At 39.1% G+C, this 21693-nt stretch overlaps 1 protein-coding gene across 14 annotated transcripts in view; it reads left to right on the top strand.

The window, feature by feature from the left end:
• Window positions 1-672: 672 nt before the first annotated feature.
• The window catches only part of vit (vitrin), a 32137-nt gene continuing 11116 nt past the window's right edge, over window positions 673-21693 (top strand). Inside the window, exons 1-16 of one of the 14 annotated variants that reach the window (XM_048206037.1) lie at window positions 673-812; window positions 9251-9347; window positions 11615-11674; window positions 11981-12137; window positions 13491-13624; window positions 14912-14989; window positions 15198-15371; window positions 15591-15623; window positions 16837-16875; window positions 16962-17015; window positions 18390-18449; window positions 18568-18627; window positions 19196-19270; window positions 19461-19526; window positions 19982-20044; window positions 20962-21009. In XM_048206037.1, coding sequence (XP_048061994.1) covers window positions 9314-9347; window positions 11615-11674; window positions 11981-12137; window positions 13491-13624; window positions 14912-14989; window positions 15198-15371; window positions 15591-15623; window positions 16837-16875; window positions 16962-17015; window positions 18390-18449; window positions 18568-18627; window positions 19196-19270; window positions 19461-19526; window positions 19982-20044; window positions 20962-21009 — 1135 coding nt within the window. In that variant the 5' untranslated portion in view covers window positions 673-812; window positions 9251-9313. Of the gene's footprint in view, window positions 813-9250; window positions 9348-11614; window positions 11675-11980; window positions 12138-13490; window positions 13625-14911; window positions 14990-15197; window positions 15372-15590; window positions 15624-16836; window positions 16876-16961; window positions 17016-18389; window positions 18450-18564; window positions 18628-19195; window positions 19271-19460; window positions 19527-19981; window positions 20045-20961; window positions 21010-21693 lie in introns of all 14 variants that reach the window. The other 13 variants (XM_048206036.1, XM_048206039.1, XM_048206038.1 and 10 more) reach the window with 13 other exon arrangements.

The following is a 21693-nucleotide window of genomic DNA, read 5'->3' as shown; positions in this document are numbered from 1 at the left end:
TAAAAGTGTGATTATTTTATTTAATTGGCTTGTATTTTTAAAAATTCAGAATCATTATTATTAAAAAATATTAAAATTAAAAAGTCTAATATACGAAAAAAGTCATTTAAAATAATAAATAATTATTAAAAAGTCATTTTTGGTTATGGTTTTCGGCCAAATGCATCCAGAATTTTCTATTACATTTTTGGCCCGAAATAACACTTCTTCAGGCTATCTGGAAACAGAACAACACTACAAGATCTGACAAAGAATAACTGAAAATGAGTGCTATATACAGAGAGAAACACAAGTGAGGGTCAATCAAAAACCATGTCAACAGAACAACACAAACAAAGAAAACAGGAAACTGAAAAGAGAACAGTGCAAAACTAATTCAAAGTCCAACTAAAGCAAAACACAAACACAGACAGGCGTGACAGTACAGTATTACTTTCCATGAAGGTTTGCAGGGAGCGTGATGCTGTTATTTTGGTTTATTTCCAAAAATATATATTTTGCTTTAAGTTCTGAATGGCCAGCAAACTGGCTTCTGAGTGAACAGTTATGATGGAGACAAGCTGATTCTGTACAGCCAGAAGGACTCATGGAGAGTTTTGGTCGTGACCTTGATGACTGTTCACAGCTGTGCGTGTGTTTAGGGTGGGACTGAAGGAGGCAGTGACTTTCCCCCCTCCAGCATCACACACACACACACACACACACACACACACACACACACTGACAGGTCGAGCAATCCTTTACCGCGCTGAGCAACAGCGCGCGCGATTACTTTCAAAGCGTCTGTGCGCGTGAGCCGAGCAGCTGTAAAGGTAAGATCCGCTCATTTCACTCACTTTCATGTGGATTCGGTTTCTCCGAGAGAGAGAGAGAGAGAAAAGCAAAAACTTTTAGATGTGTTTGAATTACCTGCGGCTTTGTGGTTCAGTCGTTTCTCCTCCTACATCAGGATTTCACCTGATACTTTTTTTCTAAGTAAATATAGAGACAGTGTCGCGTCACATACAGATAGTGTGTGTGCTCAAGGGAATGCACGGGTTTAGTGTGTATTTGGGCACTTGTATGCGTTCACTCTCAGATAGATGCATGACGTGCTGAACCTGCAGCCTAAAGCCATCAGCGGAGAAGAACAATTCAGCTCTGCCGCTTCTGTTCTCTCACATCCGCGCATGTGTCCTGTGTTTACAGCAGCAGTATGTGAGGAATCGCTGTGAGCCTGATCAGGCTTGTATTGAGTGAATGGTGTGTGTGTGTGTGTGTGGGTGTGTGTGTGTGTGTGTGTGGTGATGTGAAGGGAAGCTCTGTAGAGACATGTCTGCTCTTTGAGGACTGCTGTGTTTCTCCTGCTGCTCTTTGTTCTGCTGCTCAGCAGCTGTCCGAACAGTCCCTGAATGATGATATATGTGTCAGCATTTATTATTCCCATTAATCATATATATATATATATATATATATATATATATATATATGTGTGTGTGTGTGTGTGTGTGTGTCATAAGTTTGTTTTTGATATTCATTAATAAAATAATTAAGTACTACATAGGCTAACTGTGGCGCTCATGTAGGCAGGTATTGCAGGTTCAAATCCATCTTGTGATATTTCACCAATAACTTGCTGAAATAAGATCCCTTCTATGAGTTCATAGTCAAGTGACTTTTTGTATGAAGGGCTTTAATAATAATAATAATACATTTTATTTAAAGGTGCCTTTCAAAACACTCAAGAGCTTCAGTTTAACTTTAGTTTACAGTGGAGTTTTAAAGACAGGTTATGAAGTTATACATGAATGTATATGAATATATGACGGTTCGGTACATACCTCGGTATTGAAGTCAGGGGTCAGGCGAGGAGAGAAAAGTAAACATAAAATTTATTCTTTTTTCTTCTTTTTTATTAAACAGTGGTTTGTTGAGTAAAATGTGTATCTTTCAATAAATTCAATTATAAGTAACATTTTCTTAAAAATCGATCTCAGCTAAAGCTGTAAACGGTTTAGGGGCTCTTTCTTGCACATTACTATAACATTAAAGGTTACAATTAACAACAGCCTTAACTATTAAATTCAGTTGCTATTTATTTTTAGATATAATAATCAACACTCAAAAAAAAAAAAAAAACATGTAAATTGCACATAAGGCAGCTTTTGAATTAACTTCTGAATCTAATTATAAAATTATTTATTATAATAATAATATTTATTAGTTTTCTTCTCCAATTCATTTTTGAAATATAATCATTTACACAGTTACTGTAATAACTTGCTTTCATGACAAATTTCTTTAATGGAGTGTCTATTTACACTAAGTGCAAATAGCGTCCCTTGTTGGCAAACGCTATTTACACTAGCTCCGCCCACCAATGTCTGGTTGGGCCACTCAAGTTTTAAAAAAAAACACACAGAATTCACTGTCTTCGGTGGCGCAGCAGTATTGAGTAAGGCTCGCAGACCTGGCTTTTAATGCCATCGATGCAGGTTTGAATCTGCCTTTTGCCAACCTCACATTTATTTTCAATAAAAATGAAAATAATGTTCTAAAAGCTGAAATAAACTTCAAACAAGTGTTTCATAATATTAAAAGTGTTGGGTAGGGTTAGGGGAAGGTGCTCCCTCTAGAGTTCATTTCTCTAGTGAATTAACATGCTGTGGACACTGAATGACTGACCTGAGGTAAATGTAATGCTACGTGAGATATTATTCTCAAGCTGTTTTATTGATGTCTTTCTGTGGTTGAAACACTGGTTGAGAGAGCATTAAGCATCTGTTCTTCTTCTTTTGTTCTTTTTCCTGTTGTGGCGGTTAGCAAACAGCATTGCATTACTGCATGTGCCCCCTTCTGGATTGGAGTGTGGATTGCCTGTGACTAATATATACTTTTTCACATGACTGTATGTCTATATATATATATATATATATATATATATATACATATACATATATAATACAGTCATGTGAAAAAGTTAGGGCACACTATTGAATTCTAGGGCATAATAAAAAATCATCTGGTTCTTGGCAGGTCTTAAATTTGTAAAATAAAACCTCAGATGAACAACAACACATGAAATATCACACCATGTCATTATTTATTTAGCAAATAAAGCCAAAATGGAAAAGCCATGGGTGACAATCTTAGGACACCCTTACTGTTAATATAAGAATTAAGAGGGTAAGTAACAGTCAGGCGCTGCTAATCAAATGTCTTGATTAACTGATCACTAGCAAGTGTGAACACCTTTATAAAAACTGAAGTTCTGGCAGTTTGAGCGTCTGGAGACTTCAGATGTGTGTTAACACAATGACAAGGAGGAAAACATCAGCAATGATCTTAGAGAAGCAATTGTTGCTGCCATCAATCTGGGAACAGTTACAAGGCCATTTCAAAACAATTTGAAGCCCATCATTTACATTGAGGAAGATTATTCACAAGTGGAAAACATTCAAAACAGACACCAATCTTCCCAGGAGTGAACATCCCAGCAAAGTCACCCCAAGATCAGACCGTGCAATGCGCAGAGAAATTACAGACAGCCCAAGAACTACACCTCAGACTCTACAGGCCTCAGTTAACATGTTAAATGATAAAGTTCATGACAGTACAATTAGAAAGAGACAGGACAAGTATAGCATGTTTGGAAGGGTTTCCAGGAGAAAGCCTCTTCTCTCTAAAAAAGCATGGCAGTACGGCTTAGGTTTGCAAAGTTGCATCTGAACAAACCTCAAGACTTCTGGAAAAAAGTCCTTTGGACAGATGAGACCAAACTGGAGAAGTTTGGCCATGATGCACAGCTCCATGTTTAGTGACAACCAAAAGAGCATATCAGCACAAACACCTCATACCAAAAGTCAAGCATGTGGGAATAGGGCTGATGAGATTTTAGGCTTGTTTTGTAGCCACGTGCCCTGGGCATCTCGCAGTAGACCGTGAACTCCTCTGTATTCCAAAGTATTCTAGAGTCAAACATGAGGCCATTTATCTGACAGATAAAGCTTGGCCAAAACTGGGTCATGCAACTGGACAATGATCTGAAGATATCCACCAAATTTACACCAGAATGGCTGAAAAAGAAAAACACGGTGATGCAATGGCCCAGTGAAGTCCAGACCTCATCCCGACTGAAACGCTGTGGTGAGAGCTGTGCATAGACAAATTCACACAAACCTCAATGAACTGGAGCAACATTGTAAAGAAGAGTGCGCCAAAATTCCTCCAGAATGATGTTAGAGACTGATAACGTCATACATAAAATGATTACTTCAAGTTATTGCTGCTAAAAGTGGATCCACAAGCAATTGAATCATAGGGTGTCCTAACCCATGGTTTTTCATCTTGGCTTTAATTTTGCAAAATAAATAATAACATGGTGTGATATTTCATGTGTTGTTGTTCATCTGAGGTTTTATTTTCCAAATTTTAAGACCTGCCAAGAACCAGATTTTTTATTATGTCCTGATACAGAAAACCATGGAATTCAATAGGGTGTCCTAACTTTTTCACATGACTATATATATATATATATATATATATATATATATGTGTATGTATTGTAGTAAGGTTAGTTGATACAGGAAGGAGGCGGGAACCGGCGAACGTTAAACACAAATTTAATACAAAATAAACAAATACAATACGAAAGTAAAATGCCGGCAGTTCCTCACGGACAACTACCGGCCACACAAACATAACAAAATATAAAATAAAGTCCAGGCCTCGTGCCGTTCCCTCATGACTTGTCACATACCCCCATCGCCCCTCGCAGGCTGGGAGGTACCCACACGACTGCGCTCTACTCCCCCAGGGGCCAGTCTCGGCGGCCGCAGCACCTGGGGTTAAGGACAGACGAGACGAGAAAAAAGGAGACGGAAGCACAGGGAGCGACAGACAAGAGATGGAAAAGAGGAAAAAAAACTTAGTCCAGTTCCCGGACACACTGCCGCTTGGTCCTCAGCCAGCCGAGAGGCTCTTCCTCACAGTGCCATACGATGGTACTGGACGCTTGGTGGACGGCTCGATCCTTCTCCGCCTCCTGGCGTCCGGTGATGGCTCCTCTGGCTGAGGGCAGCGGGCAGTGAGTCCCCCGTTCCCTGCTCCTGGCAGACGGCAGCAGGCTCCGGCCCACGGCGAACAGCGGTGACTCCTCCACTCCCTCTCGGATGGCAGTCACCCCACCTCGACCCAGGAGCACGGCAGTGAGTTCTCTGTCCCACCTGTTGATCAATCGCTCCAGCACCACCGCCTCGGGCAGCCACTTGCAGTCTGCCCGACCTCCTCAGCACTGCGATCTCCCTCAGCAGCAAGGGCTCTCAGACAGCATGTCCCTCCTTCCTCCCGGGCTTTGGCACCATTGTAGTAAAGTTAGTTGATACGGGAAGAAGGAGGCAGGAACTGGCGAACGTTAAACACAACTTTAATACAAAATAAACAAATTAGTGTTGTCAAAAGTACCGACTTCGGTACCTAGTCGGTACTGAAATTTAAAAAATGTGACACTTTGAGCGCTGTTGAGTGGATTCGTAAACATCTCTGATTGGCCGTTGTTTTCACGGCTCATCAGATATGTCTGTGATAGGCTTCAATGATCAACGCTGTAAAAACGTTGTAAATAGTCATCAATTAATCTCTTCACTAAGTGCTTACACAGATACACACGCGAGCGTTTGAAAGCAGGCGTCTATCACGGATCGGTCCACTGTTAAACACCTGCTTTCAATCGCTCGCGCTCCCACTTTCAAAACGCTTTCAAATTCAAACACTTCCGTGTGCTTTCAAATGCTCCCACGCGTTGATCATTGTAGCCAATCACAGGCATATCCGATGAGCGTGTCAACACAATGGCCAATCAAAGATGTTTACGAATCCGCTCAACAGCGCTCAAAGCGTCACGTTTTTAAAATTTCAGGACCGATAGGTACCGAAGTCGGTACTTTTGACAACACTAAAACAAATACAATACGAAAGTAAAATTCCGGCAGTTCCTCACGGACAACTACTGGCCACACAATCATAACAAAACATAAAATGAAGTCCAGGCCTGGTCCTCTCTCGTCCTTCACTGCCGTTGCTCCTCCTTTTATGCTTCCGGAGCTCCTCCGTGAGAGATACGAGACCAGTGCAACACGCAGCTGATGTTTGCGCCGTTCCCTCATGGCTCTCGCCCTGCCCTGCTCATCACATGTACGAGAGGTCCCGGGTTCAAATCCCGGACGAGCCCCCATATGTGACACCTGGCTCAAAGGTGTAACATTAAGGGAGACGACACGGCGGAATAACTTCAATCATAATATTTATTAACCAAAAAAAAAACATAATCAGAAAGTCAGTATCAATAGAGTTAATCAGTATGAACTGCAAGTGAATGGATGCGTCAGTTGAAACGTTGTCAGTGCAAATGTATGGATGTAAAACAAAATAACAGCATTAGAGCGCGGTCCTGGCAAACTGCTCCCAAACAAGAGCTGAGCAGCCGCGCCGATGAACTCCTACAGCATGTTTAAATAAGACCCATGATGAGGAACAGGTGTACTGAAGTCACGCCCCAAATCACACGTCCTGCAACAAAGGAAAAACCAAAACCCCCAAACCAACACAAATATATATATATATATTTACACATTTAAAGATCAAATGCTCCCCCTAATTTGATTTGACACCCATAAGCAGGAGTAAATGACTAAACAACTTAGCGTTTGTGCTTTAGACATGATATTCCTCAGATCATGTGTGTGTGCAGCTACTTTACTAAGTGATCAGATGCACCATTTTCACCTGCTGGACCAGAAAACACAATGAGTGAGGGAACCTGAAATATCACTGACTTGAGGGCAAGCCAGAAAGCCATAGCAACCTCATAGCAACACACTAAGAACTCCCCAGCAGCCCTGCACTGTAAAGGTGAGTTATGTCCAGCACCACTCAGGGGTGTGTTTCACGTACAACAATGTAACTCGCTGATTAACTTCTATAGTACGACGCATCATTGGAGAAACTAACCAAGAAATCACAAGTGTTTTCCAAAACCGTAGTAACATGTTCACACCTCCGTCGTTTGAACCACATTGGTTCATCAATATAGGTCCGTCGTTAGTGATGTCACACACAGGTGGAGGAGTAATAACTTCTACTAATTAATCAATTCCAGATCTCCGAGATGCTGCTGTAATGAACATGGCGCCAGTTGACTACTTCACTGTCTTTGTTCCCTGTCGTTGTGCTTTATTTGATGTTCCCACATCCGTCACACTCCGGGGTTCCTTCACACATTTACACACATGCGCAGTCGTTTACACACTGTGTTCAAATGTTCATCGGAAATATATTTTTTCAGGAAACTAAATTGTTGAACTACGGTTGGCATTGACAGAACTTGCGACCATAGTTATGGCTAACTGTATCAAATGATTAATTTAAATGTTAGCAGTAGTTAAAGACATTTAATATAAAGTGGGTTCAATGTTCTGCTTTTGCTGCAGTAATGCTTAGGAGAATGAGTTTCAGTTAGATGGGGATTATGGGATATAAGGCTGTTTCTTAGACCAACACATGATTGTTCAGGAGATTTTTCAGCTCAAGGTACCAGCTGCCACTGATCTGAACATTAGCTGTGTTCGGTCTTGTGCTTCAAAACACATTTTACCATTTTGCTATTTTCTCCTTTGGTTTTTTTCTGTCTTTACTGTGGTGGTGTAACTCAGCAACACAAGCTTTCATGGTGATGAACTCTTTTATTCTCACAATACTGGATGTTTAGTGAAGACCGAGGTGCTGGGATAGACTCCAGCGTCCCTACAGAGGACAAGCGCTTCTGAGAATGGATGGCTGGATGAATAATGTGTATAGTTTCCAGCTCTGCCTTCTTTTATGATGCTTGAATGTGTCACAGCTTTTCTTTCATGTGTGGACTCCATGTGGTCAATGGTTTGGACTGTCTGCTCATTCTGGGCTTTAAGAAGAGCTGAAGTTCATTGATCTCAAAATTCCTCCCTAATCCGTGTGTTATCATTGCACTGAATGATTAAAGCTACGGAAAAAACACAACTATATGTAGTGAAACGCCTGGGGGGTGAACCAAGTGACTGAAACACGACATGAAACACGAGTTCAACTTGAGTTCAACAAGTACTTAAATCAACTGTAAATGCAACTGTTACAGTGAGATATGCCCTTGAGGTGCTTAATGGAGACAGACTTGCCAGAAAGGCCTCTGGATGCCATAAAGTTTTGGGGACAGTGGTGCAGTTGGGTCACTTTAAGAAGCATGGAAATGTCCTGTTGGTTACAAGTTGAAGTTTCATCCTCAGGCGTTAGTTCTCAGCTGGTTACGCAGGGTTTATTAACAGGGTAAGCAGATACAGAGACAATCCTGGTCTTTAAAAATACTACAGCATTTAACAGACATTTGCAGTCGGAGATGCATTTATTTCAAATAAAAATGAATAAAATGTTCAAAAAGTGAAAACAAAGTGACTATAACTGAAATCTGATGTGGTGTCTTCACGTTGATCGGATGGGCTGGCACACATACAACTCATACAAGCCAAACGCATAGCCTTGCAAAGTACAGTCCTTTATATATATATAAACATTTTAATAAGTATATAAACATGTTTTATACATGCAAACTGTTAGTAAATCAGGCCTGTGTCTCTGGGGTCAAGTTCAGAGATAATGCCTTCATTGAGACGAGAAATCACTGATCTGCCATGCTGGCTTTTATTTTGCAGTCTCTGTCTTTGTTACCCTGATGAGGGTGGCAGAATGAGTGTTGAGCAACTGTCAGCTGCAAAATATCCACATCAGGCCTTCATAAAGCCAGGGTTTTTGGCAGGGCTGCCATTAAGAAACCAGTTGTATCCAAGGCCAGTGAACAAAAATACACCCTGAATGCAGCACAAAATCTGGATCCCTGAAACGGGGAAGTTAAAATACCATGGTCTGATGAGTTATCGTTCACTGGTTTATTGGTTTAGAGAAAGCCATCTTAACATTGTGCTATAGCCTCATTCCTGTTACAAGGCTTTACCCTCTTAAAAATAGTAGGTTGTTATTTTTTGACACCAGTGCTTACGGTGAAATCTGGATCAGTCACGCTGTGAAGGGTGTTATTCTACTGCTGTTCTACTTCTCATCCATTTCCCAAAACTTAATCTCATTCTGCTTGCATACAGCCTCTGTGGATTCCTTTGCATTCATTCACACATGTCCTTTTTGTATTTGTCTTTAAAGTTTCCAATGCCTTTCCTCTGTTGGATTACAGGAAGCAATACAGAGGCTCAAGAAAACATTTGACCGGATTTACACTCCTGCTGTGGAGCTCAAGATGAGTAAACCAACTCTCACGGCTGTCTTCATCGGTAGGGTTATTTTTTATATTTTTCTTTTATATATATATATAATTGTACTTCTGAAAACAGGTTTTTTTTTCCTATATGTGTTCAAAATGCAAACAGTGGTTTGATTCTTTACTAAATTAAAAACAACCGGACCAGATGACCTGGTTTATCCGTGACAGTCCTGGTTTCACACGGTGTGTCCTGACAGTTCTCTAAACATCCTGAGTGTTCCTCTAGCGATTGTGTCTGGTATCATCTGAGGTCTCTATTGATGATACTGGAAGGCTGCAGGTCTGGACTTAATGTTAACAGTGAGAGTGAACCAGAGATGTTATTCTTATATATATTTCTTTAAAGACCCACCAGATGACGCCATTTATTTATTTCAGATTAAGTAGAACATAGGCTGTTACTTTCATCGATGAATGCAGCAGGGTTCAAACTGAGGAAAAAGTTAAAAGTTTAATTATTATGGTAATTATAACTCGTGTAGAATAATGGATATATCATACTTATTTTCTTAATTCTGTAGACTAATATTAATAATAGTTTTACTTAAAGGGTTAATGACATGACTTTTTATTATTATATTTTTTATGTTTCATGAGGTTGGAGACTGTCCTCCAAAAAAAAAAACAACCTTATAGGTCATTTTTCAAGCACCTTATTATGACCTATATTTACATTTTGAAGTCATGCGCCCTCTAGCAGGCGTAAAAATAATGACAGTGTCTGTCGTCATGAAATTATGTATGACCGTCATTGCCAATCAAAATGCGTGTTCATTTAAATGCAATATGTGGACTTTTTACACCATTTCTCCTATTTCCATTTAGCAAAACTAATTTTTTATTAACGACTACACCCACCCCCATCCCTAAACCTCCCACTTTATGAGCACATGTGTTCCCTGGGATCAAACCCACGATCGCATGATCACATGATTGCATATTGTTATTGCAATGCTCTAACTGAGGTACACGAAACCTGAAATACGATGCAGATAAAAGGGGACAATACATTAAAATGAAAGTGTCCTGTTGTCGAAAGGGGCGCAATTTTAGCAAACGCTCCTATGAGTCGTATTTCATGAATTAAAATGAAAGTGTCCTGTTGTCGATAGGGCGCCACTTTAGTAAACGCTATGGTCATATTGGTTGGAGAACATGTTGGCTGTTTTCTATATGAATATATAGTAAAGTGTAATTTATTCCTGTGATCAAAGCTAAATTTTCAGCATCATTACTCCAGTCTTCAGTGTCACATGATCCGTCAGAAAATGACCACTTTGAAAATTCAAACACAAAGTTATAGATGACCTTCTCCTATATGGCAATTCTCCTATATTGTGAAAGATCTTTTGCTTTATGTTTTCATCATGATTCAGCTGCTTGCTTTCTAATGCTTTGAATCCAGTTTAATAAAGAAAAAGTCTCTTAAAGGGATAGTTCACCCAAAACGGAAAATTTGATGTTTATCTGCTTACCCCCAGCGCATCCAAGATGTAGGTGACTTTGTTTCTTCAGTAGAACACAAATGATGATTTTTAACTGCAACCGTTGCCGTCTGTCAGTCGTATAATGCGTGTCAATGGGAACACTATCTATGAGAGTAAAAAAAAAAACATGCACAATCTAATCCAAATTAAACCCTGATTAAACACATTGATGTCCTAAGACACGAAACGATTGGACTGTGCAATGTGTCGTCACGAGCCGCAGGGTTTAATTTGGATTTGTCTGTGCATGTTTTTTTTTTTACTTTCATAGATTGTGTTCCCATTGACACGCATTATACGACTGACAGACGGCAACGGTTGCAGTTAAAAATCATCATTTGTGTTCTACTGAAGAAACAAAGTCACCTACATCTTGGATGCGCTGGGGGTAAGCAGATAAACATCACATTTTCATTTTTGGGTGAACTATCCCTTTAAGCAGCCTCTGTTCTCTATTTCTGTTATTTTTTTTATGAAGGTATGGTACTACATAAAAGTGTATTTTGAACATAATTTGAACATTACATTTTGAACGTATACAATATGCACAGCATGATAAGCAACACTATATACTGTTACATCCACAGACAAAACACTAGCTGAATTTACAGCCTGGTGGTGGAAGGAACGAGTATTTGGGAGATAAAGCCCTTACGAATTATTATAACTTTGAGTTCTGGAGACACTCCAAGAATCTTGGACTTATTTGCTTTCAGAGACTGTAATAACTTGGATTATGTTGTCTTGTAATTTGCTTTTGCATTATGTTCTGTGTGATCTATGTTCCTAGCATTTCTGCTGACTTCTAGTGGAGCAAAGCCAAATGGAAAGAACAAAAAGCCAAAACAAGGTAGGTTCAATTTAAAAAAATAATTAAATAAATAAAAATAAAAAAGAATGAAATAATCAATGTACAATCTCAGATAAAAAAAAGTACAAAAGCTGTCACTGGGGCAGTACCCTTTCAAAAAATACACATTTGTACTTTATTTACACCTATTATTTAGTACCTAAATGGTGTATATTAGTAGCTTTTAAAAGGATGACAGTGATTAATTTTTTTAGAGAGAGAGAGAGCCTATGTTAATAGTAATATTCATGTTTGCCACATTTGTCACTAAACAATGTTCTTCTGACATTGCTTCTGCTTTTCCAGTCGTGCCAGCAATAGAATGTGATATGCGGGCTGGGAAGATCAAGCTCCCTGAGTTTATCGTTAAGTGTCCAACTAACTGCATGGAGAGCAAGGAGAAGGTCTATGGGACGGGTGTATTTGCCTCCATTTCCAGTATCTGCAATGCTGCTATTCACAGGTGAGCTCAAACAGCTTACGGTCAGTGAGACCCAGTGTTAAAGTATGACCAGTATAAGGGTGAATGACAAGCTTGGGCTGCCTTGACCACATTACAAGTTGCCAATCTAATCAAAAGGAAACTAACACAAACTTTGCACAGGTTTTTGTCAATTTAAATATACATACTGTCAGTCTGTTCATTGTTGAGGATGTCAGTAAGCTATTTCATAGCTATTTTAATAATAAAGGTGCTTTAAAGAAGTCTTATTCTGCTGTTTTTGAGCATGAAAAAGATCTGCAAAATCCCTCCAGCAGGAGTTCTCTCTGTATCAGTGTTTCTGAACTCCCTGAAACGCCTCCATTGAGTTTTCTTCACAATATTGCTCATTTAAATAATTCATACTCAGAATAAAGGGGCGGGGCCTGGTTGAGTTAGTTAGTAGTGTGTTGAAACTGGAGGTTATGGTAAGGGGGCGGGACATTTCCCAAAAACCAATCACAACACACTGCTCCAGCCGACCAATCAGAACACACTGTGCTTTTCCGTTGTTACCAACAGAGTTCAATGGGACTCACGACCTAGTTGGCTAACGATGTTTTCGGAAAACGCACCCCAGAGCGTTACTGACAGACTGGGAAGAGAGGAGCTGCAACAATGGAGAATATGAGGAAAATAATCAACATTCAAGCATGAAAACCTGTTCTAGTAGAGCCCAAAAACAACATCAACTTTGTAGGGGCATAATATGGCCTTTTTTATGTTTTACCCCACATTATAGCAGCTCTTCACCTGCTGAAATTCTTGACAAAGCCCAGTTATCTTTAGTAGTTGTTGTGATAAGCTTTTCACAGCGTTCCTTACCTGCCGTAACATGACAGAGCAGTTTCATCTTAGATATTTCACAGCTTTTCTTTGGTCAAAAAGTGTGGGAACCCTGTATATGAGGCTATGGATCTACCTCTAGCAGGGAGAAGATACCTTTAGAGATCACTTAAGGCCTTCCCTGCTTTGTGAGCATCTGATAAAATCTGAACATCAGTCATCTGTTTAGAGGAGCTCATGGTTGTTGAGTGCAATCTCAACATCCTGAGAACTTCAGAGAGTTTCCTGGGTTTTGGTCTGCATCATGTCCTAGACTCATTCCCGCACTCTCCTTGATCTGCTGTTTCTCTTATAATTTGTCAGAATTGGCAGCACTACGTATCCGCATACATTGTGTTTGGATTATCTCTAGAAGATCAAGCCCTCTTTGCCATTGGATCTCAGACAAATTTAAGTTACAAGATCTCAGTTGAATTGCATATCTAGTTCAGTAAATGCATTTGCATAGCATTCTATAATTAGCCTGTGTTCTGCTTTTGTTGTTTTCAGTGGAGTCATCAGTAACTCTGGAGGAAAGGTAATTGTGATGAAGATGGCAGGACAGGCGAACTACAAGGGCAGCCTTTCCAGTGGAGTCCGCTCTCTGTCCTTACACAACTGGAGAGAGTCGTTTTCAGTCTCAGGTAGTGTGGACTTTACTCTGAGCAAACCACTCCTACATGTAGACTCTCTATAGCAATCAAAATTAAATGAGAAACATGCAAATAAAATATTAAAGGGGTCATAAATTGAGAAATTGACATTTCCTTGAGCTTTTGATATATGAGAGGTCATCATACTATAAGAATATCCTGTAAGTTTCAGAACTGAAAACTTCCTTGTTAGTCCAATAAAAGCTTTTATTGACACCAGACCACGAGAACGACTGATCCTGGAATGTGTCTATAGATAGATGAAACTCCGCCTCCACAGAAGACATCAATGCCAACTTCATCATTGCAGCGTTAGCCCCGCCCACTGGCGTGTTAGTGAGATGAGGAGGAGAGAAGAGCGATACAGGACTAAAATAACATTACCTTTCAGAGCATCTTAATGCTACTAAAGTCAAGTCAAGTCACCTTTATTTATATAGCGCTTTTTACAGTGCAGATTGTGTCAAAGCAGCTTTACCGTGAATATGATTATTAATTTTCAACAATGTGAATGTCTCAGTTGAGCTTTATTTATTTGTATTCAGTTCATTTCACTGTGGATTCTTTGGTAAATCAATCGCATTTTGGCGCAAACAGACTTTTACGATATGGACTCGACAGTAATGCAACAACATGTCAGTAACTGTGTTCATTCTAATGCCTGATCTGATATTAATGATTCATGTACAGTCAGATGATCTTTGTCTGTGTGTCAGTAAATCAAACCAGTGACTAAACGCTCAACTTCACATTGTTTCTCTTTGTAGGATGAAAATAATCTGAAATTTAAACTGTGATTAAATTATATATGGAAAGCGATCAAAGAAAGCTCCATTTACAATCGCTGTAGCTGTCAATCAAACAGAGTGAGTTTATCAGTGACTCGCACCAAAACTCACGTTTTATTCAACAAATCTCTTAGTTACAAGTTTGCACTGTTAGTTATGATGAAAGCATTCGTTAGTGTGCAGAAATTGATTTTCAATGACGAGATCACTGCTTTCATGATCACGTTTACACTGAAGTCCCACACAGACACGCCCCTTAAAACAGAGCATTCAAATCAGAGGATAAAATCAGGGTAGAAAAAATGCTTTTTATTTCTAAATTATGACAATTTTGATGTCAAAAGCATACTAACATTATAAGTGCACCTCAGGAAACTTTATAAAGCAATAAAACAACGCAGTTCATGACCCCTTTAAGACACACTAATTTCATAAGAAACTTACTTTTGTTTTAAATGTTTTATTTATAACCTTTTGTTTTATGTGTCAGTGGGTAAACCAAAGAAGGGGGTGATCTATCCACCCACTCTGGTCTTTGTAACTCCAAAACCCACCACATTGAAAACAGGTAAGTGTTTTAGCCAGCTAGTCATGCTAGTTTGTCATATGTCTATGTCTTTAAGCCTATCTTCTTGCTCAAACAAAACTGCATAGCGCTAACAATGCCACGATCATGGGTTAGATTCCCAGAGAATCCATAATAGCTAAGAGCAAGCAGCTCTCTGATGATGCATGTCACTGTCCAGTAGCAGCTCATCATCCATTCGTTTCCTAAGATGAACCCAAAATCCTGCCGGACTCTATGGTGTCGCCAGTGACAGAGGCTCCTGAAACAGAGTCCACCACAGCTCCGCCCACAACCACTCCTGTGGCCACACCCACCACCACAGCCCCACCCACTACCACATCAGCCAAGCCACGGGTCACCATTCATAAAGTCCGCGAGGCAGGTGAGCCAATCTGTTATAGATTTAACGCCTTGATGAATTGAATGAATCATAGTCTCTTATAGTAAAATCAATCCCATGCTTTTATCCGTTTGTTCTTGGGTCAGTTTTTCAGTACCCTATTGAAATAAACATCCTGACTGGTCGATATGGATCAGGTTCCCTCTCGATCCATCCTCTTTACTCTCTCTGTTTCTAAAGCAACCTTTCTCTCTGATCTAGGCAGCAGTCACCCGTATTTCAGCTCTGTTGCACGTAAGTCAAGCAGGCATGTTGAAGCCTTGTGTTATTGTAGCTGCTGTCTGCTGTCATTTAATTTTATTCAGAGATCTTTGGGTGTGTGTTTTTTTTTTTTGTTTGTTTGTTTGTTTTGTTTTGTTTTGTTTTTGGTGGTGTTGGTTTACAGTGCTAATGGTCTCTTGCAGTTTTCCTTTGATTCTTTGTTATTGAAGCAACTGTCTGTGACATTTGGGATGTATATGGTGTTGGCCATTGAATCCCTTTATTTAATCTAATCCACTTTAAAGTTATATTGCGTTATTCCCTAAAAGTGAACTAATTACATTATTTTATCTTTTATGTAATTTAATAGAAATTTACATTTTATGCAGAGTAATGTGTTACATTACTTTTTCTCAGCTGGCTGAGAATTGCTCTCTTCCAGGCCTTGCATGTGTTCTTTTGCCAGTGTTTAATGCCGTAATGCATTCGACAACATAGCCTTTATTACTTGTAATGCTTTACTTTACTCCTTGTATTAAAAAAGTAATCTGATTACATAATGCATGTTACTTGTAATAAGTTACTTTATTCGTTGTATCAAAAAGGTAATCTGACTAGGTAATGCATACTATTTGTACTGTTACTTAACTCATTATATCAAAAAAGTAACATGTTTTTCATAATGAATGTTTCTCGTAATAAGTTACTTTACCCATTACATCAAAAATGTAATCTGATTACATAATGCATACTACTTGCATACTTGTAATAAGTTACTTTACTCGTTATATAAAAAAAAAATCTGATTACCTAATACACATTACTTTCAATGTGATACTTGTTTTATCAAAAAAGTAAGTAATGCATATTACTTGTACTGTGTTACTTAACTTGTTATATCAAAAAAAGTAATATTTCACATAATAAACGTTACATGTAATAAGTTACTTTACCTGTTACATCATAAATGTAATCTGATTACGTAATACATATTACTTTGTAATGCTTTACCCCAACACTGGTTGGAGCAACAGTTGTTTCAAAGGCAGAGTGTATTACTACATTGTGATAAAGGTTTAAGTATAAAACACGCTGATGAATCCTGTACAGTAAGACCAGGATTTCATATTGACTTTAGGGTTGCTGTCACAGCTGATATATATATATTTATATATATATATATATATATATATATATAGATATATAGCTCTTCAATATCTATGTTCTTTCTAAATGCTGCATGTAGGACAATCACAGAGCGCCCAAGGAAAGGGTCCTATGCAAGGTATGTCCTACTTTGACACTTTCTGTAGTCCTCACTTCCTGTCATTAACACAAGCCCTAAACTCTAACCATAACATTTGTCTAAAGCATTTAGAGGCAGCTCCGTCTATGCCAATAGGTTTTCACCACGCACAAACACAGGTAAACCACACTCCTATTACTCTGTTTCCTTTAATTGTGATGCTTGCCTATTGTGCTTTGTTTATTGGAACTTTGTACTCTAATAGTTTCTCAAAGTTTTACTGGTGATTGTCTGTGTCCTGAGCTAGATGAGTTGTGTTGATCTTGCTGTTTTCTCTCTTGTCTCTTTAATCCAAATGTAAAACTGTTTGAAAATCTGTTGTATGGGTCACTTCCTGCTGCCAGCTGGTGGCGCTATGATTGTGAACCACAATAGCAACATTCATGTGATCAGCGCTCTTGAGCAAACATACAATATCACATCTAAATCAAAAAATGCACTATTATGAGACTCCTTTTTGTTTCTCTTTTTTTGTCAATAATTCCCCTTCCATGGCAACATTGTTCAAGATATCAAAAATCCCTTCGCAATTTAGCATCTTCAATGTCTTGGCATCATTTTTACCAAGTTTGGTGAGAATCGCATGAATTCCCTTGGAGGAGTGTTTAAAAAAAATCAAATTATTTAGTTTTCAAAAGATTCTCATTTAACTCCAAGATGGCCGACTTCCTGTTGGTCTGAGCTAATGGCTGTAATTTTTAAAACTCAAGCTTTTGATTTTGGTGTTTGAGTTTGGTGACTGTAGCTAAAACTAACCCCACCACTGTAGTCAAAAGGGGGCGCAACAGAGTTTTATATGCCAGGTTTATAGACTTTTTTTCATGTCTAACTCTGATGTATGTTGGATTTTATGAATTTTAAAGCATGCTAAGAGCTTCAAAAACAAAACAGAGTATAAAAGTTTGATGTGTTACCATGGCAACACTATTTAAGATATCAAGAATCATTTGGCTATTTTACATCAGCTGTGTCTTGACATTATTCTGACAAAGTTTGAAAAGATTTGGGTAAACATAAGAGGATGATTTTAAAGGCCTCTTTTAAATGAAACACTAACTAAATCACTCAATGCATGCAGAAGGTATTAAACTTTTTTTTTCACCTTTTTTCACCATCAGTTTATTTCCTCACCATGGCCAAACAATTGGATATCAAATATCTGTTCACAATTTAGCATCTTCACACAAATGGAGGAACGGAATTGCACAGTTGGACCATTTTTTGCTTTCTGCTGTACTGCACAAGTACTGACCAGAATAAACATGGGATTTGTATGGAAAATTGCACATCCTGTGTATCCTTGTCTTCAAACCTTAATTGTGGAAAACAAGAGTTATATACGTATTACTCATGAGATTCTTTTATCTGTCTACCAGCAAAATAAATGCCATAACCATACATGCATATATAACTCTTGTTATTATGCTGTATTATTTCAGTGAAGTGCAGCTTTAGATGGGCTGGTCTTAAACATGTTTGTGTTTTGACGGCAGGTGTGCACAGGTCAGAGAGCCCCACCATCAGAAGACAGCCACATGTTGCCTCAGCTTCAGGTTCGCATGACTCATTCATTCAATTCAGACATCAGTCAGTAGCAGCTGCGGTGCAGGCATGAACTCTTGCTTTCTTCTCTCTTGGATATTGTTCCATCTGTTTCACATTGTTAAGCAGCTTTCAGTCGGGTGCAGCCGCAGTCTGAGAGAAAGCAGCACACGCCGCAGTCTAATCCCAGTAAGTATCTGCAGATGCCGTCCATTAGCATGTGCGTGTCTTTGCATGTGTGCTGATACAAATCAAACTACACAATTAAAAAATTCCAGTGCTCTTTTTTGCATCTAGAGGAAACAGGTAAAGCACCTTTAGACATTAGTAAGGCTTCCAAATAAACATGCCTAAATCCAACATACCAGTAAACAAGTACTGAGCTTTACCAGCTTACTACAGTGATGCCACCAGTGTCATTGATAATCATTTTTGCAACTAACTTTGCTCCCTTGCCAAAGAAGGCAATACTTCAGAAACAAACCTGAACTGACACCTGTGTGTCTCTGAGCAACACAGTTCCTGAATTAATCTGTTTTTGAGCAAATCGGTTGAGTAAATGATTCAATGACTCATTCTTCTGTGAAAGAGTCACAGTAAAATCCGTCCAGCCTCTGAACGTTTAACGATTAATTTAGTGATGAATCTAGATTCATAAACTTTAGCTTGTTTTGTCTCCTGTCTCAAGGATCAGCTCAAGTCCATTTGATGTCTTTTCGTAATGTATTGTAAGCAGTTTCTCAATCTCTCCGTCTAGCATATGCACGAAGAGATTGGACGCACCCTCCATATGCACGACCTGATTGGTTCTCTGGCACCAGAAGGCCAACAGGTATCAGAATAATTATGCAAGTTCAATAACATAACCCTCCATAAGCAAACATTAAAGAAGACATAAACGAAGGCTAAACATGCTTTTAAATTCCTAGCGAATATCCATAAACACATTATAATTAATGCTAAACCTTATTCCATCATGTCAAAATCTGACGTGAGGCCCAACCCTCACTTTCTGTGTTCAGATAGTAGCCACTCAGTGCCAAACACAGGCTATAAATGGAGCAGGATGAGCACTGGAGACCCTGCAGGTAAGGCTTCATGTTGTTATACGTCCACTGCAGTATCAGAGGAGAATAAAAAGAAACACATAAATCTGCTTTATGACTTCATAGTGTGCATAGCACATGTCTGTTTTGATCATATCAATGAACGCAGGTTCCTACAATACCTGCTACTCATTTTGACATTGCGTTCACTTCCTTCATGCGGTTTAAATAGGCCATGCCACAAGGCCGTTTAATAAATCCATGCCAATGTGCGGCCCATATGATATCAAAAGATTCAGAGGAGCATGTGTTTCTACTATATGACTTTAACTTTATCATCCATGTCAGAGAACAGGTGGTAAGCTACAGTTTTCACTACAGCTTTTGATTGTTTGGCTTTTTTTTGCTAACACATTCACACAGGCATTATGGGTATGTTTTCCATAATGCACTACGCTGGACTAACAGTTGCTGCAAATGCTGCCTCTTTTCTGCAGTTCTTGACCCGCGGCCTGATAGCACAGAGTATGAGCACTGGCCGTACAACTTTGGACAGTTTTGTAAGTATACAGTATATTCTCTCATTTTATTTTGCAGTGATACAAAATCATGCATAAAGGTCTATGTTAAGAGTATATGATATATGTGTGTTATAACAAGGGTTTCCTATTAAAAATAACATCGTAAACTAGCCTAAGCTGGTTTGCTGGTCTTTGCCACTCTTCCAATATGGCCGAGATGATCTGGTTTATTGGGTCTCCCAGAAATTGTCTCATATTTAATGAAGTCTGCATTATTGATTCTGTTTATTACTGTAGCTGCTTTGAAACAATCTGTATTATATAAAGCACTATAGAAATAAGTGTGACTTGACAGAACTCAACTGAGACATGTAAGTATACACACAATAGTGCAAAATAAAATAGTTTAGTGAGAACAGAACAAGTAAATGCATCTTCAAGAATGCAACTGGTAGTATAGAAATGGTAGGAAGCTTCCAGTAAGTCTGTGATGGCAGAGGGTTGGACCGCACACTCCATATAACCATAAATCTGCCTAGATTCAGAAGAGTATTTGTTGGGAACTTCAGTCTTTTGCTGCTGGATTCTGGGTTTGTACAACAGGGTCAGAAATCCAGACGATTTTACAGTTCCATCAAGAAGAGAACTACTGCTACTGTCCCTGGACTGCATCAACTTTCATTGCATGTAAAAAAAGCAGCTTGAATATTCTGCTGGGTGACTCACTTATCTGCTCCACGCAGCAAAGAAGCTCTTATGTGTTTAGAATGATGAGGTGACTATATGGAGTGAGCTTGTGTTAACTGTGTCTGGATTCATGAGAAGAAGTGTATGGTCATTATGGCCAGGCCCTCAGCTTTACTGTATATTTTTAAAACTACAGAGCTCTAGCTTATCTGAAATCTGCACTGTGAAACTGGAGGCCTGATTAAAGTGTACTTGATTTCTGTTTTCAGCTCCTGAGCCAGAACACAAGCCTCCATCTGTGACGAGCCATGGCAGAGGTGTGTCAAAAACACAAGCACATTTGTATACAATCTCACAATGCACAATAGAGTCCAGTGTCTGTTTAAAGTGCCCCTATTATGTGATTTTGTTTTGAGGTCTCTTACGATAAATTTGCATGCATCCAAGGTCAGAAACACTTTAATTTTCTCATAATATCCACTGCAGCATCAGCTCTTTTCTCACAGTGTCTGAAACGCTTTGTTCGAAGATTCGGTCTCTAAACTCCACCTTTCTGAGAGCTGCTCTGCTCTGATTGGTCAGATGGCCCAGTCTGTTGTGATTGGTCAGAAACCAAACGCTCATTATCATATCTGAATCTCAGCTCTTGATTCACAGTGATACGAACAGTAACGATGGCGTCGGTGTTACCGTATCAATCTTCTACCGTATCAATCGTCTTAGCGTCTTCTCGACATGAACAACACGAACCAAACTCTTCCAGTGTCAGACACAACTACAGTGATTGAGGGCGGAGCAAAGGAGACGCTGTTCAGCCAATGAAGACCATAGACTGGCATTATGCAAATTAGTTACGTAGGTTCAGCAGGAAGTGAGACTCAAGAAAACTCAATTTATCTGAACTTTGATCTTTGAAACTTTGCAGACCTTTTACATTCACAAACAGCTGCTATATTACACACTACATGAAAGTGAATATCCAAAAAAACATAATAGAGGCA

Source organism: Megalobrama amblycephala, linkage group LG10 (genome assembly GCF_018812025.1).
Source record: "Megalobrama amblycephala isolate DHTTF-2021 linkage group LG10, ASM1881202v1, whole genome shotgun sequence".
Classification (NCBI taxonomy): Eukaryota; Metazoa; Chordata; class Actinopteri; order Cypriniformes; family Xenocyprididae; genus Megalobrama; species Megalobrama amblycephala.
This window is presented reverse-complemented; position numbering and strand designations above follow the sequence as displayed.